At 44.9% G+C, this 15,389-nt stretch overlaps 1 protein-coding gene across 2 annotated transcripts in view; it reads left to right on the top strand.

Annotated features, from left to right (window-relative positions):
* flnba (filamin B a) overlaps positions 1 to 15,389 on the top strand; it is a 53,296-nt gene that overhangs the window by 17,943 nt on the left and 19,964 nt on the right. For both annotated transcript variants that reach the window (XM_076024812.1, XM_076024811.1), the window contains exons 2-16: positions 3,086 to 3,195; positions 3,298 to 3,433; positions 3,528 to 3,625; positions 5,103 to 5,250; positions 5,764 to 5,882; positions 5,989 to 6,063; positions 6,170 to 6,332; positions 6,904 to 7,104; positions 7,190 to 7,327; positions 7,995 to 8,121; positions 9,873 to 10,009; positions 10,176 to 10,369; positions 10,598 to 10,711; positions 10,801 to 10,944; positions 14,155 to 14,278. In XM_076024812.1, coding sequence (XP_075880927.1) covers positions 3,086 to 3,195; positions 3,298 to 3,433; positions 3,528 to 3,625; positions 5,103 to 5,250; positions 5,764 to 5,882; positions 5,989 to 6,063; positions 6,170 to 6,332; positions 6,904 to 7,104; positions 7,190 to 7,327; positions 7,995 to 8,121; positions 9,873 to 10,009; positions 10,176 to 10,369; positions 10,598 to 10,711; positions 10,801 to 10,944; positions 14,155 to 14,278 — 2,028 coding nt within the window. The remainder of the gene's footprint in view (positions 1 to 3,085; positions 3,196 to 3,297; positions 3,434 to 3,527; positions 3,626 to 5,102; positions 5,251 to 5,763; positions 5,883 to 5,988; positions 6,064 to 6,169; positions 6,333 to 6,903; positions 7,105 to 7,189; positions 7,328 to 7,994; positions 8,122 to 9,872; positions 10,010 to 10,175; positions 10,370 to 10,597; positions 10,712 to 10,800; positions 10,945 to 14,154; positions 14,279 to 15,389) is intronic.

Raw genomic sequence — 15,389 nt, 5'->3', positions numbered from 1 at the left:
ACCTGACGCACGTCAGGGCTGAACTGAAGAGGAACCTTGAAGCCCAGAGTGGTGGACAGGACCAGACAGTTCTTCTAAAAGACTCAGTAATGTTCCTGATAGATTCACTGGCCTCAGCCAGGTGTGTTCGCTGGGTTTCCTGCTTTGACAGGACACACCTGCTTCCTAGCGTACACTAAAGGGCTTTTCTAAAGCTCCTAATGGACCCGTGTCTGACAACCTGTGGCATCTATAGGCAATTTGTCAGCAAGTCGCTGGGTTTTCAGTGACAGACTAAAGACTTGTGTGTTTGACTTGATCTCGACGACCAAGAAGAAAGAGGATCAGAAGGATTAAAAAAAGGTTCCGTTCGACTCTTATGAGATTATAAGAAAACGTTTGAGATCACAGGGGACGAGCGGCGGCGCCACCAAGACTCTAGATTTTAAATTGAAATTGTTCAAAGGTCACAGAGTGAAAAGCCATTGTAAAATGTATCTAAATATTACACTGTGGTTTTCAGTATGTAGGTTTTTCCTATGTTTATGTATTCATCATTTAGGTAGAAAAAAAACTGTTGGTGACTTTTTTATAGTATATATAATATAAATAAAACTGTCTCAGACGTGCGTCACCATTGAGACTCACATCCACCATGTGGAATTTGTTGCTGTTGTTTCCTTATAACACACACACACACACACATGCACGCACTCACCGTGTGGATTTCATTGCTGTTGTTTCCCTATCAGAGTTTTGTCTAGTCCTTTTAATTTGTTCCGTTTTCCGTCTTTGTTTCTGTCTGCGTCTGTCTTTGTTTCTCTCGAAATCGCGTCCTTCGTGCGAACAATAGGCTGCCATGGTGACAGCCTCGTTACTCACAAAACTGTGTCTATGGAACACACACACACACACACACACACACACACACACACACACATGAAGACTTTACTTTAGTTCCCACTGTGCTGCTCTATGAACGCATAATAGAAAGGATGAAAGGTGAACGTAGCGCCTGTAATTGAACGGCTTGGTGTCATTTTTATCAACTACGTTGTTTTGTGTGCTAATGTTCAAGGGGCTAAAGCACTGGAAGTATTCCTACAAGGGACAAAGTTGTATTCAATCAATTAATCCAGCAGACGCCTGGTTTAAAACCATACCAGCAGTCCAGGTGAGACAAAAAGTTGCATTTTCCCCAATTTATGGCAAATGAAGTGTCATTATTTGAACAAGTAGCTAGTTCAGAGACTCAGCATCCACACAGTGTGTTGCACTGTTTGCTCTTCCTCACCTGGTTCCTATAACTCCCAGTGTGTGTGACTGATTAGGGTCAAGATAACCGTGAGCTCAGCCGTGCGTGGGTGCGAGCGTTTGTGCGTGCGGCGTGAAGGCCACTGGCTTGTGCTGCTCACCGACAGGATGTTTGCTAGAGAACGGTAGTCATGCAAGCTTGGCACACACACACACACACACACACACCTGGGAGTGGCAGCTCCACTCAAAGTGGGAGAGGTATAAAGGAGTTCTGGTGGAGAATAAAGAGTAATAAGCAAAATCGTTTTGGTCGATGTGAGAGTGTCAGGCAGTGGGATGAAGAGAAGACCGAGAAAATGTTTGAAACGGTGGGAGAAAAACAGACAGAAACACAAAGAGATAACGGAGATGGTCGAGTCTGGCAAAGACGGAAAGATGAGGAATGCAGAGAGCGAGATGTTGCAATTTCTCGTGTGTGTGTGTGTGTGTGTGTGTGTGTGTGTGTGTGTGTGTGTGTGTGTGTGTGTGTGTGTGTGTGTGTGTGTGTGTGTGTGTGTGTGTGTGTGTGTGTGTCCTCCATCAGTCCCAGTATTGTGTCACTGTGGGTGAGGCAGCTGTCTCTCCCACTGCTCAACCTCAACCTGAGTTGCTGAAACTTGTTTGGGCTGCAGCTGGTGCAGAGCTGCAGAATCGCAGAGCGCACGCACGCACACACACACACATACACACACACACTAGCACGCACACAATCTCAGCGCTGTGCTGTGCTGACATGGTTCATATCTGCCGAACTCACCAGTGGAGGGTGTTGAAAGTTGGCTTGCAGCTCTCCACTTGCATAAGAGGGCAGAGTCAAACTTGTACCCTTGAAGGGGTGAAGGAGGCTTTTAATTAATGACCTTGTTTTCTGATAGGAATTCCTGAACAGCTGCAGTTGCAGTGATCTGGGCCTCCGAGGCGACCGCAGGCACTGAGCTTTGTTCCATTTATTTAAGAGATGGACTCTGCTGCACCATCAGGTGTAAAACCTGGATCATAAATAAATGCATAATTGATAACAAAAACCTCAAATTTCTTCTGTAATCACATTTTATTTATAAAAATAAATAAAATAAAGTGTGATTTTAATGGTAATGTTGAATTACTACACTTACTACTGTTGGTATGTTTCAAACCCCCAGTCTGGGTTGTTATGAAAATGGTGATTTTTTTTATTTTTTATTGTGAGGCCTCCTTTGACTTTATTCCTGTTTATAACCATCTGTAGCACCAATTGAAATAAACACTTTTCCTATTTTCCTCCGTGTTGGTGTTGGAAAATGGAATTCGACACCCTGCCCTTGACATTTATCACTGAAGCCGCCGTGTCGGCTTGATAGTTTGGCTCCAAACAAGGTTATTATGGGATGGAGAAATGGCAACTGGGCGATTAGAAAAATGACTGGAATGTTTTGCTGTCTGGTTTTATCTGGACTCGGTGTGTTGCAGACAAAGATTAAAGTGTGTGTGTGTGTGTGTGTGTGTGTGTGTGTGTGTGTGTGTGTGTGTGTGTGTGTGTGTGTGTGTGTGTGTGTGTGTGTGTGTGTGTGTGTGTGTGTGTGTGTGTGAGCAGGTCTGAGGTACGAGCTGGTACTGTGAGGGCTGATTAATGGAGAAAAAAAAACTTTGCTCAATAATGTCCACCAGCTCGCTGAGGAGAACTTTTCTTGTCTCACAGATCATTAAGTGTCGCGCAATCTTGTGTCTCATTTCTGAATTCACGAACTGTGACTGACCTGCGTGGTCAGAGAGTTATCTGAAGTTTTGAACACGGACGTGACGCTGCCTCTGTCTGTTCCTTCTCTGCCAGACTCCAAAGCCATCACAGATGGGAACCTGAAGCTGATCCTGGGTCTGATCTGGACTCTCATTCTACACTACTCCATCTCCATGCCGGTCTGGGAGGGAGAGGATGAAGAGGTGGGCATCCAGTTCGCTGTGATTCTTCTTGTGTAATTCAAAATCACCTTCAAATTTCAAGCTCCTTGTTTTTTTTAATGTTCTTGTTGTTCACTTCATCAGTCAGAGTCAAAGACACCGAAGCAGCGTCTGCTGGGCTGGGTTCAAAACAAGCTCCCCGATATGCCAATCCACAACTTCAGGGACGACTGGAACTCTGGCAAAGCACTGGGAGCACTGGTGGACAGCTGCGCGCCAGGTAATGTGCAAGACTGGAAACAGTGTCTGACGGTGACGGTTGCGAGGCCGAAGTTTGTCGTCGCTCAGTGTCGCTGTCGCTGTGACGTTGGCAGGACTGTGTCCGGACTGGGAGACCTGGGACCCACAGAAAAAGGAAGAGAACGCCTCCGAAGCCATGCAGCTGGCCGACGACTGGCTGGGCATCCCGCAGGTTGGTGTTTGCTGTCGCCTGATTGGCTTATTGTGGTCACACGACCTGACACACTGACGCTGCTGCGTCGCAGTCCTTGGCCCTGCAGCCAAACATCGAACTTCCTGTGTGTGTAGCACAACAGAGGCTGGTATTTACTCTGCAGTGATTTTTTTTTTACTGCTGAGGTCAAAGGTCGCTGGCAGCATCTCAAGCAGATGCTGTTTGGTTTCCTGATTGTTGACAGTGCAGGAAGCCTGCGTTTGCTTTTTAGACGGTATTTGTCTTGACGCTGTCGCTGCCAGACATTTTACAAACTGTTTCTACTTTAATCAGGTTATTAACCCTTTAGGCGCCATGGTCGCAAAATTGCGACAAGCTGACATTGCAGAATTAAACAGGCCATAGCGGCAAATATGCTACTAAAAGTAGTTACTACTTTACACCAGGAGATGGCAGACACCTGTGGCTTCAATCTGAGTAGCATTTGTCGGGGTGTTTATATTCAGATTTTGGATTATAAAGAGAGAGAAAGCCCGCCTCAGTCGAGGAGACGAGGAAGTGGTTGTAGTGACAGCGAATTTTACCGAGAATACGTCGCCGAGAGGTTTGTTCGTTGACAAAGTATTTCGTCCAGTAATGGCTGACTCAGATTCCGAAGAGGAATATTCGCACTCTGACGATGATGTTCCGTCGTCCCGTTAGAGCGAAGTCTGCGCAGCGGCAACGAATCGATGCGCCAGGACAGTCACCAAGCAGCACATGCTTCGCCTCTGGGGTGTAGTGGGAGTAATCGGTGAATGAGGATGAGGGGACGTGGTGGGGGAAGCAGGAGTGCTCAAACACCGCTAATGGTGATGGAGGGCGCGGGGGATTAGTGATCAACGTGGTAGAAGCTGTGGGAGGAAACGCCCAGCCAGTGCCGGTGGAGGCAGCAGGGATGTTCGCGGTCACCCTGTAAATTACAGTGATGATGGCTGGGTCTGTTTGAGATATGTGGAACATTATCAAAAGTGGATAAAACATTTTGATGAGCCTGTGGGGTATTGTGGAGACTGACCTACAGATCCCTGACATCTGACATAATGCAAAAACAAACAAACAAAAAAAATTACTCCTTTCACAAAGTTTGGGTCATACTGAAGATTTTTCTCAATTACAGTATGGCTTTATCAAATGTTCAGTCACAGCCATTTCAATTCTTGATATTAAAATTGAGTATTTTCTTGAAAGAAATTCTGGCGCTTAAAGGGTTAAGATCTCATTTTACTTTTTTCTAGGTGTTTTAATAGATATGTGTTGATTTCCCTAAAGCTGAAAGTTAGGACAAACCTCCTGCCTGATTTCATCCTTAGAGTGACGGCGTCAACAACATGCGCTACTTCCGGAACCATGACCCCATCCAACGTTAACAGAGACCGATTTCCCCATCAGGACTCATTGACGTCATGTTTTTACATACATTACAAATCTGAGCTCTGTGTTTGTTTGTGTTCAGGTCATCACTCCAGAGGAGATCGTTCACCCCAACGTGGATGAACAGTCGGTGATGACCTACCTGTCTCAGTTCCCCAAAGGCAAACTAAAGCCTGGAGCTCCACTCAAACCTAAACTCAACCCCAAGAAGGCCCGAGCATATGGGCCAGGTATGCACACACGCATGCACGCACGCACACTGATGTACTGCACCTCATAGATAAAATGTCCTAATGAACCTTCAAACTCACTGATGTGTAACTTGAACTTGAATCACTTGATGCAAAATGAATCATTAAACCCATATATGATATGTGTGTGTATTCTATGGAATAACTAGTTAAAAAGCATTGTCTTAAAGATCCAGTCTGCACAGTTTAAAATAGGATTTATTGACATTTATTGGAATAAAGATTTCTTGGGACGTCATCGAGAACACAATGACTGTTTCATTGATTAATAAGCATTTAAAGTTCACACATTTGGCTTGATTTATGAGTTTTATATTGGTAAAAGCTTCATATACTGCACATAAATACATTAATAAAAGTGTATTTAGAACAGTTCTATTTAAGGAAGCCCGCCTGATAGTGGCCTAAATACGAAACACGCTATCAGACGGGCTTCCTTTAAAAAAATGTACGCGTTAATTGATGTGATCATGTGATATTTTCCGGCTGCAGGTATTGAACGCACGGGGAACAGGGTGAGGCGTCCCACCAAGTTTACGGTGGACACGTTCAGCGCTGGTCAGGGTCAGGTCACCATCTACCTGGACCACCCGGACGGCACCACGGAGGAGGTTTGCCTTTTTCTGATTCTCTGCCACAGTGAGAGTTGTAGGCTTTCCTTTTTTTTTTTTTTTATTCAAAAAATAACCTTTCTGTTTGAACCTGTGTGTTGATCAGCTGAAGGCAGAGCTCAACGAGGGCAAGAAGACGTTCACCGTCAGCTACACCCCTCAAGTCATTGGACTCCATCAGGTTAGCACGTCCAAAATTCTGCTTAATAAAAAACTTTAAGTGCACATGTTATGTATCGTTTCTCTATTTTTGGCCTTTGGGTGAGTTGGTGTTTTTTGTTTCTTAGGTGAGAGTTTTATTTGCGGGTCAGCCCATTCCCAAGAGCCCGTTCGAGGTGGATGTGGACAAAGCTCTCGGAGACGCCACCAAGGTCACAGCCAAGGGCCCCGGAATTGAGCCCGTGGGCAACGTTGCCAACAAACCCACCTACTTCGAAATCTACACAGCAGGTCAGAGAACTCGGCCACTGAAATGGACTGCGAAAGATTTTTCGATGTGCTGGAATGTCAAACGGCCACAGTCAAAACACACAAGACCTCACAAAAGTGGCACATTAGCGTCCAAATCTGGTCGGGATCCTGTTTCAAAATCAGGAAAAACCGCAAGTGTCCTGAAAAAAAAAAACCCTCTCATTGTCTATGATGGAAGTCATTGTTTACACTGCTGCATTTTCGCTTATGTTTGCTTGATTCTTTTGTCTCATTTCTGGAACGTTCTTACCAAAATGATGTGTACATGGGGAGGCGAGCGGTAAAGTTAGAGCAGGGAGGCTGCAAATTTGTTTATTGTCCGAGGAGAAGCGTCTCATTATGCCGGGCTATTAAAAGCTCCGCAACATGAACCATCTCGTCATCGCGGTGGAGGGGAATTTGAGTCTTTTCGGTCCTCGTGTTTGTAAATGTTTACACGTATAAAAGCTTCGTACCTTTCAAATGTTTTGCAACTGGCGCTGTCGATAACTGACAAACACCGGTGAAGAACCGCTGCTCTGCAATGACTGACGCTGTCCCGCCTGTGCAGGAGCCGGCACCGGGGACGTGACGGCCATGATCCGAGACCCGCAGGGCCGCCAGAACACGGTGGAGGTGATGATGGAGGACAAGGGCGACAACACGTACCGCTGCACCTACCGACCCACCCAGATGGGCCCCCACGTGGTCACCGTCACCTTCGGAGGGATGGGGATCCCCAAGAGCCCCTTCAGCGTGGACGTGGGACCAGGTGAGCTGCTTCTTCACTGGGCCGCCATTCCGTCCGAGGTGCCATTCAACCTCATTTGTGTGCGACAACTCCTTTGTTTCTACAGCCTGCATGCCCGGGGCGTGCCGGGCGACGGGTCGCGGCCTGCAGCCGACGGGGATGAGGGTGAAACAGGACGGCGACTTCAAGGTGGACACCAAGAATGCCGGCAGCGGGGAGCTGAAGGTGGTCGTCAAGGGGCCCAGTGAGTGCGGGGGGGGGGCGTCAAACTGGCAACTCGGTTGATAATCCCTCTGTTTGGATGTGGTTGAAGAAATTAGTCAAGTGTGCAGAGCTCTATGTCATGGAAAGGAGCAATGGTTCCTATTTCCAAAAGGTGGATGGGTGAGCGAACCAGTGCATCACGCATGGAAAGAGTAAGATACATTTTAAAGGGAAAACTCTCACAGTATGAGATGGTTTGACAACCATTTGAAACCTATCTTGCAAGTTGGAACCCCTATAAATGTAGCTTTACACTTACGCATGATTTAATTTCCCTCAGTACTGAGTGAGAGAGGAACAGGTAGAGGTTAAGGGAATCAGATGCAGGTAGGGAACAGAAAAATGCGGGTACGAAACTAATACTGCTAAACAATCTTATTTCTAACTGTTCCACTCCTTATTTTAAATTGTTTTCCCCTTTTATTTAGTTACGTTTTATCCTTATTTATTATGTATTGTTTTACCCTTTTGATATGTTTATTTAGACACAAGTTTAGATTTTTTTTATTTTTACGTCAATTTAGTTTGTATTTCATAATATTTTTATACAATCTTGCAACACTTTTGTGTTGTGTGTAAGATCCATTGACTCAACAAAAACACTGACAAACGTTTCTTTTTGCTTTGCGCGCGCTTGTGCCGAGCAGAGGGCACCGAGGAGCCCGTCAAGCAGCTCTCCAGTCAGGACGGCGTCTTCTACTACCAGTATCATCCCACCAGCACCGGGAAATACACCGTGTCCATCACCTGGGGGGGCACGCACATCCAGAAGAGGTGAGCTCCGCACTTGGTGTGTGTGTGTGTGTGTGTGTGTGTGTGTGTGTGTGTGTGTGTGTGTGTGTGTGTGTGTGTGTGTGTGTGTGTGTGTGTGTGTGTGTTTGTCTGCTTGTGTGTCTCTCTCTCTCCCTGGGAATGACCTCAGCGCATTACCTCATCTGATTTGAATGGTTGTATCCACCAGGGAGTGAAAAGTTGTGGTCTGGACTTGCGCTCTGTTTGCCAGAGTGTTTGGATCGCCCTGGTTTTTGTTTTTGTATTTTTATGTCAGTTGTATTTTTAGTCAGTTTGATTCTTCTTGATGATACTAGAATGTCCTGGCTGCATTATTAGCTGGAATCGAAGATTATTTAGGAAACTCCCGGCTGCAAGATGAGCCAATCAGTAGATGTGAACAGCTTGACGCTGTGTTTTGGGGAAATGCAACCAAAATGAATCACATATTCAGAATCAGATTGACGGGATTTGACAGGGAGCCAGCGTGATTGGTGTGGGATTGCGACTCCGTCATAATCTAAAACAGAATCGGGCTCAGGCCGTCCTCTCGGGGTTTCTCAGCATCGCAACTCTCCCACGATGAAGAGGTTGTCTCAACATCAGTGAGCAGTTTTAGTTGCCTCACTTTGGCCCAAATCCGATTTCATTTCACCAGGCACGAACGCTTCGCTCAGGGGCTGCTGCTGCACAGAGTGCTCTTTGTTATCTGATTGGTTTATCTTCACAAGGTGGGGGGAGGAGACTGGCCGATGCCGCAGGTACGTTGAGTCTCTCTCAGTCGGTGCCCCCAGATGTACGAATAAACGCAAACCAGCCCGACTCCACAGAGGAAAGCAATTTGTTCGACGCACAACATCCTGCGACCCCAGAGGTGTTTCCAGATTGCGCCGGTGATGTCACACTGCCCTGAAAACTACCAGCTCCACTCTGGAAACCCTCCCTGAAGTTCAGCACGAGAAGCTTCGAAGTATTTATGAAACGCTGTCATGAATTATCTGGTTAGAAGCGACGAGATCCTCGGCACAAACGCCAGTCGGTGGTTTCATTTGCAAATTCAGATGAAAGGAGGCAGATTTCTGGGTTCGACGTTTTACTCTCGTGATGTAACACAATGTGGCATCGCTGTTTGTTGTCGACAACGTCAGAGCTCAAGTGCAGGCGACCCCGGCAGGGCAGGCGATGGTGTCACTTTTGCCCAAAGTGGGTGATGGAATCAATAAAGCTCAAAGTCTCTCGCAATTGCTAGACATTCCAGCGCACTTGCCCGCACGCACGCACCGGAATGGATGTTACAGTGGAGCAGGAGACATCTGTTGCCCAGAGGGAAGATACACGCAGGAATTTAGATAGTAAAGGAGTAAAGGTATGTTTGTAATGGCTTTTGGATCAGTATAGCAGGGCTGCTGTTGTACGAGTAAAACATGATGGAGGAAAAAGACCGTAAACGCTTTCAACTGGGGTGATATTGGTATCCACACACACACACACGCACACACGCACACACGCACACACACTGAGGTGAGTGCGTCAGTCGACAGCTTAACAGGTAAGTGTAAGCTGTGGCTCCACACACACACACACACACACACACACACACACACACACACACACACACACACACACACACACAGTTGACACACAGCAGTTACCTCACTGCGTGTAACCACAGGATTGTGTGATCTCCTCCATGTTGACAGTCCTGCTCTCTCTCTCTCCCTCTCTCTCTCTCTCTCTCTCTCTCTTTCTTTCAGTCCCTTCGAGGTGTCAGTGGGTCCCGAGGCGGGGCCTCAGCTCATCAGGGCCTGGGGTCCTGGACTGGAAGGAGGCGTTGTGGGGAAACCTGCCATCTTTGTGGTGGAGTCGGTGGGCACAGATGTGGGCGTGCTGGGTCAGTCTCCTGTTTTTTTTGTTTTTTTTAATCCCCACACTCGTAGTTTCAATGTGCCCTAAAACCAGATTTCTTTAGGAGAAAGTTCATGCAAGTGTGATGTTTTGAGCGTGATGCCTGAATGAAGGCACTCAGTCCAATCCAATCGGATCTCTGCGGCCGACAGGTTTCGCCATCGAGGGGCCGTCCCAGGCCAAGATCGAGTGCGAGGACCAGAACGACGGCTCGTGCGACGTGTGCTACTGGCCGACGGAGCCCGGGGAGTACGCCGTCCACGTCACCTGCGACGACGAAGACATCGAGCACAGCCCCTTCATGGCCTGCATTGTCCCAGACAACAGCGGCAACAACACAGACAAGGTCAGCGAGGAAATGACGTCGCGTTGGTGTCAGTTTTGGGTCTTAACTCCAATAAAGTTTTACATCCACTTTTTCCAAGTACATTGTGACGTTGAAAAATCTGACTTCACATGAACATTTCCAAAAAAAAAACAAAACTCTCCAATGAGTTGCTTCATATTGTGACAAGACCAGACTATGTGAGGTCATGACCTCTATACACACTGAGCCCCGGCTATGTGTTTGCAGGTGGAGGCCTACGGTCCTGGCCTGGAGAAAACTGGCTGCGTGGTCAACCAGCCTGCCGAGTTCACAGTCAGCGCTAAGGATGCTGGGAAGGGACCTCTGAAAATCCTGGCTCAGGTGAGATGCAGAAATCCAGCCTTGCTGTGTAACCGGTTGCATTTCACCTGCTTTTTTCCCTTGCGCTCATATTTCTTTTCCTCTGTCAGGACGCGGAGGGGCTTCCCGTGGAGGTGAAGGTGAAGAGCAAGGGCGACGGCATCTACGCCTGCTCCTACACGCCGGCCTCCTCTCTCAAACACACCGTGGCCATCACCTGGGGTGGAGTCAGCATCCCCAAAAGCCCCTTCAGGGTAAGCAGCCAATCGCAACTCGCGGTCAAAACGGGATCCTTTGTTCTGTCCAAATCCGAGCACCAAACTAAGGCCGTTGAGGTCGACCAGTCGGAAAGTGTGTTCAAGGCAGAAAGGATCGACGTCGTCCAGTCGGAGCAGACTCACCTGACCCAGACCACGTATAATATTGAGAGCCACAAGACTAAAAGACCTCTGATCGTCATCATTACTTACACTGAGGAGAGGCTCGAGTAGTAGTTTAGTCAAAGAAAGAGACCAAATAAACAGGCAGTCGTTTATTTAGTGACGATAGGAGTGGAAGTAGCTACAGATCAAATATTTACCCTCAGACTGTTCAGACTCAACCTCACAGTGATTGGGAATGAAACATTTTTTAGTTCAAGTCAAGAGGACTGTAGGTAACAGCTGTGTGATGTGGTGCGAAACCATTCGCCCCAAGCTGGTAGCGAACGGACTTGTGCTTTTTCTTCGGTCTCTGACTCAAAAGCAAAGCATTTGTGTCTCATCTTGTTGGGTGTTAATCTTTCAGTTCCCTGGTTTTTAAACGGACACTAACGTTTTCACTCTGAAGACATTTTATTTTCACCAAAGGCACGACTGTCCATGACTGATGCTCAGAATATTACTTTAAAAATTTTAATTTAAAAAAGTAAGTTTGATCTCAACTAAATTTTTTAATGTTTCTGTAATCCATTGTTACTAACATTGCCCATGAAACACACTGTTAACTCTCTGTATGCACTGAAACAATGGACCTTTCTTTAACCTTACTAATTTTCCTGAAGATTTTATTTAACTTGGTACATTGAATTAATACCACTGTGCACTGAAAGGACTTGAGCATTGTAACCACTGATCACTAATGCACTTAAAACTTGCCTCCTGAGTTTTGTTGTCACATTTTCTGGAATGCTTTTCTGAACCTTGACATTTGACAATTTCTACTTCATTTTGCAGCGGTAAATGCGTAGAGCAGTGATGCGTGTTGAACAAGCAAACAGTGGCAAAGAAAGCGGTTCAGATCAGTGATTGTGCGGCGCACTGCATGCTCATTTTACGTTGTTTTATTATTCCTGTTCCGTGGAAACTTTTTCACTGTCCAATAGACTGAATGTTACCCATGACATTTCCAGTTACATGTAATGTAGGTGTAATGCACTGAATCAGCTAGTAATAAGAAATGTTAGTTAATGACAAAAACGTTGAAAATGAGTGAAAAAGTTTTCATCTGTTCAGTTACTCCATTTCACGTTTTTGCACCAGTGCTGTGTTCTTTGTTGCTGTGAGGCTTCTTTGTTCATCAGCTGTCTCCCATTCAGCCTCTTTTTGTCAGGCGCCGGCAGTTTGACAAATGTAGATTTCTTTTTTTTTCTTTCTTTTTTTTGTGAAACTCTGACAGGCATCAGCTGTGTTTGCATTTGCACTCACGGGCCGCTGGGAGACTCTGGAACAGTGCCAGTCCAGAGACTCTTATCGCAGTCTGTTCAAACAGAACGGAGAACAAATTTGCAGAGACGTTGCTGTGTTTTCTTAGAGTTGGACATGAACAAACTGCATCGCTGCAGTCGGTTTCATAAAATGAGAATCCTCACTAAAGAACCAAACAGGCCTATGCAAACAGTAATATTCCATGTTCTCTGGGGATGTTTGTACTTGTCCAAAAGGAGCTGATGCCACTTTGATGAGTCAGCAGACTTGTTGTGAGCTGCACCAGCTTTGCACTGGCTGCACCTCTCCTCAGTTATAAAGCAGGAATAAGGTGAAGAAATGTCGCCACGCCCATTTTCAGCATTGCCCACTGAAAAAGTGGATGGTAAAAAGCAAAAAAAAAAAAAAACAAGATTGCAAATGTCCGTCACGAAGGAAATGACTCATTACCTAGTTTTGCAAGAGGTATTATTGCAACACAAGTCGAACTTGAGATGACGTGTGAAGCAGCAGAGGTAAAGGGAGGCGAGGCTAATTGTTCTTTGCAGGCAGGCAGTCAGGTCACTTCATGCAGCCCTTAATTCTATCACCGCAATCCTGCAATTTCTCTGAAATGTGCGCAATTACACAATTAAACTGACTCGCTGAAGTCGTTTCAACACATGAATATTCACCGTGAAAACAAAACACTTGATAGAAAAATCCCCCGGAGGTTTTCCATCTGCACAGCGTCGGCTCTGTGGGCTGAAGGACGATTCTAATGGTCGATTTTGAACCAAGAAATTTTAAAAACCTGGAAAACAGCTGATAAACAAAGTTGTTTTTGTCTATCTCTTTTTTACTAATCATCTTGTTAAATAACTCTATAACCAGTATTTGTTTTGATTCTTTTTAATTAAAATAAATCACCTAATGGATTAAAAAATAAATCTTAGTAAAACATTGTTGTTGTGTTGTTTCATTTATTTGTAGTTTCTCTGCCTAAATGCCATCATTTTTAATTTTGAACCATTTTTTGACTCTTAACCTCTGAATTGTCGTTCGTTAATAACCTAATCTGACTGACATGAAGTAACAGCAGACATTAATGGCATTAAAGACTTGTACAAACCATTGGTAGAAGAGCTATGGAAGCTGCAGTGTTACGTCAATATTTTCCTTGTAAAAAATGTTGACTTAAGCAAATTCATTTCTTTTATTAATTTCTCTTAATAAAAGAAAATTATTAAAGTTAGAAATGGTAAATAAACTGCACTTATATGGCGCTTTTCCAGCACCTTTTCGGCATATCAAAATGTTATTTAATATCTAAAATAATCTTACAGAAGCAGTTGGAATACCTAAGTTAAGTTCCTTTATCTTTCCAAAAAAAATTATTTTATCTTGGTTTCATCCACAAATAGTATTTATTTATAAGTATTTTTTGTTTTAATGATTGTGTAAAACCAATCATTTCATTCGAATTGCAGCAACTTGAAAACACCTAGTTTTTCCTATTATGATGCTTTTTTTAATCAATGAAATATATACTAGGAACAGTTTAGTTATATTGAGTAGAAAATATAAGTTGTTTATATTTGTTTTGAAATGTATTTGTATAATGTATAAGACACAATGGGATCAATACACAGCCCTGTGGCACTCCACGCCCAGGAATTAGTTTTTGTTACAATATGAAAACCTGGTTAAAGTGCCTGACTGTGGTATAAAGTATCTTGACACAAGTGAATCCATTGTAAATCTTAAGAGAGGAAAATAAACTCTCTCATTCTGTTGCAGGTAAATGTAGGGAAAGGAAGCCACCCCAGCAAAGTCAAAGTGTTTGGTCCTGGAGTGGAGAGAAGCGGGCTGAAGGCAAACGAGCCCACTCACTTTACTGTGGACTGCTCAGGAGCCGGTGATGGTAAGAGCAAGACATACACACACGCACGCACACACACACACACACACACACACACACACACACACACACACACACACGTGCGCACACAGGGTGTTTGGTATGTGTGTTTTAATATGGCACTCCAGAGTCTGAACCAAATAGCCCTACTTTGGTGAGGCAAAAGCATTGGGTCAAGGTCCAGATCAGATTGAGTCGTGCTTGAATTTGTGTTAAGTGTTTTTCTGGATTTCCTGGAATTGACAGGAAATTACAGCTAACTTATCCTAATGACTGGAAACTGGGAAGAGAAACAATGGGCTGCATTGAGAGATTTAAGGTCATTGCAGGTATTTCTACAATTAGTTCCAGCGCCTGAACATGCAGCATCTTTCATTCATTCACAATCCCTTCTTTAATTCCCACCAACACTGGTTCAAACTAATCTAATGCATGCTGGGTTTTTTTTTAGTTGTTTTTTTTTTTTAGCATGTACAGACACAATGCCTATTGCATCATTGTTTTATAGCCGAAATTACCAGAATTCGGTACTTTCCACCCACACTTAATTATTGCCTGATGATTATAATTAAAATTCACTATTTCTGGACAATAAATAAGAACATTTAATGAGAAACAGGAGAGTTGTTGCTTCACCTCTACATTGTTAACAAAATATTGTGACTTTCTGCTCTGTTTGTATCCAACAAACCGCTTCATTCATGTTGCTCAGCACAGCAGCATGTGCAAACCGACACCTATCTGAATATAACTCCTGGAATAAGGCTCGTTAAAAGCAACGATATGGACTTTTTCTGCACAAAGCACTTGACGGTTGACGCAGCACGGCTGGCTGGTAGCGGACTTTGTCACCTCGGCCGGCTGCCTGGCAACCCGTGCGTGCTGAGGACGCACCCATCCACAACACTTTCACGGTCCTTCGCCAGGCCAAGGCTAATCACGAAAAAGAAATCACCAGAGGTTGAAAACGGCATAGTTTTACTTTGGGCTTTGACATAGCAAACACTCTGATGAGCTATTTAATCAGTCAGTCTAATGTCATAACCAGTGTTACAGACAGGGGGCAGGCTGCTGCTCCTCAGAGCACTTTTTTTTTTTTTTTTTTTGTTTTCCT

This window comes from Nelusetta ayraudi, unplaced genomic scaffold (genome assembly GCF_046127955.1).
Source record: "Nelusetta ayraudi isolate G7.1 ecotype Tasmania unplaced genomic scaffold, CSIRO-AGI_Nayr_v1 ptg000017l, whole genome shotgun sequence".
Taxonomy (NCBI): Eukaryota; Metazoa; Chordata; class Actinopteri; order Tetraodontiformes; family Monacanthidae; genus Nelusetta; species Nelusetta ayraudi.
The sequence above is the reverse complement of the archived record's forward strand: the minus strand, read 5'-3'. Positions and strand labels throughout refer to the sequence as shown.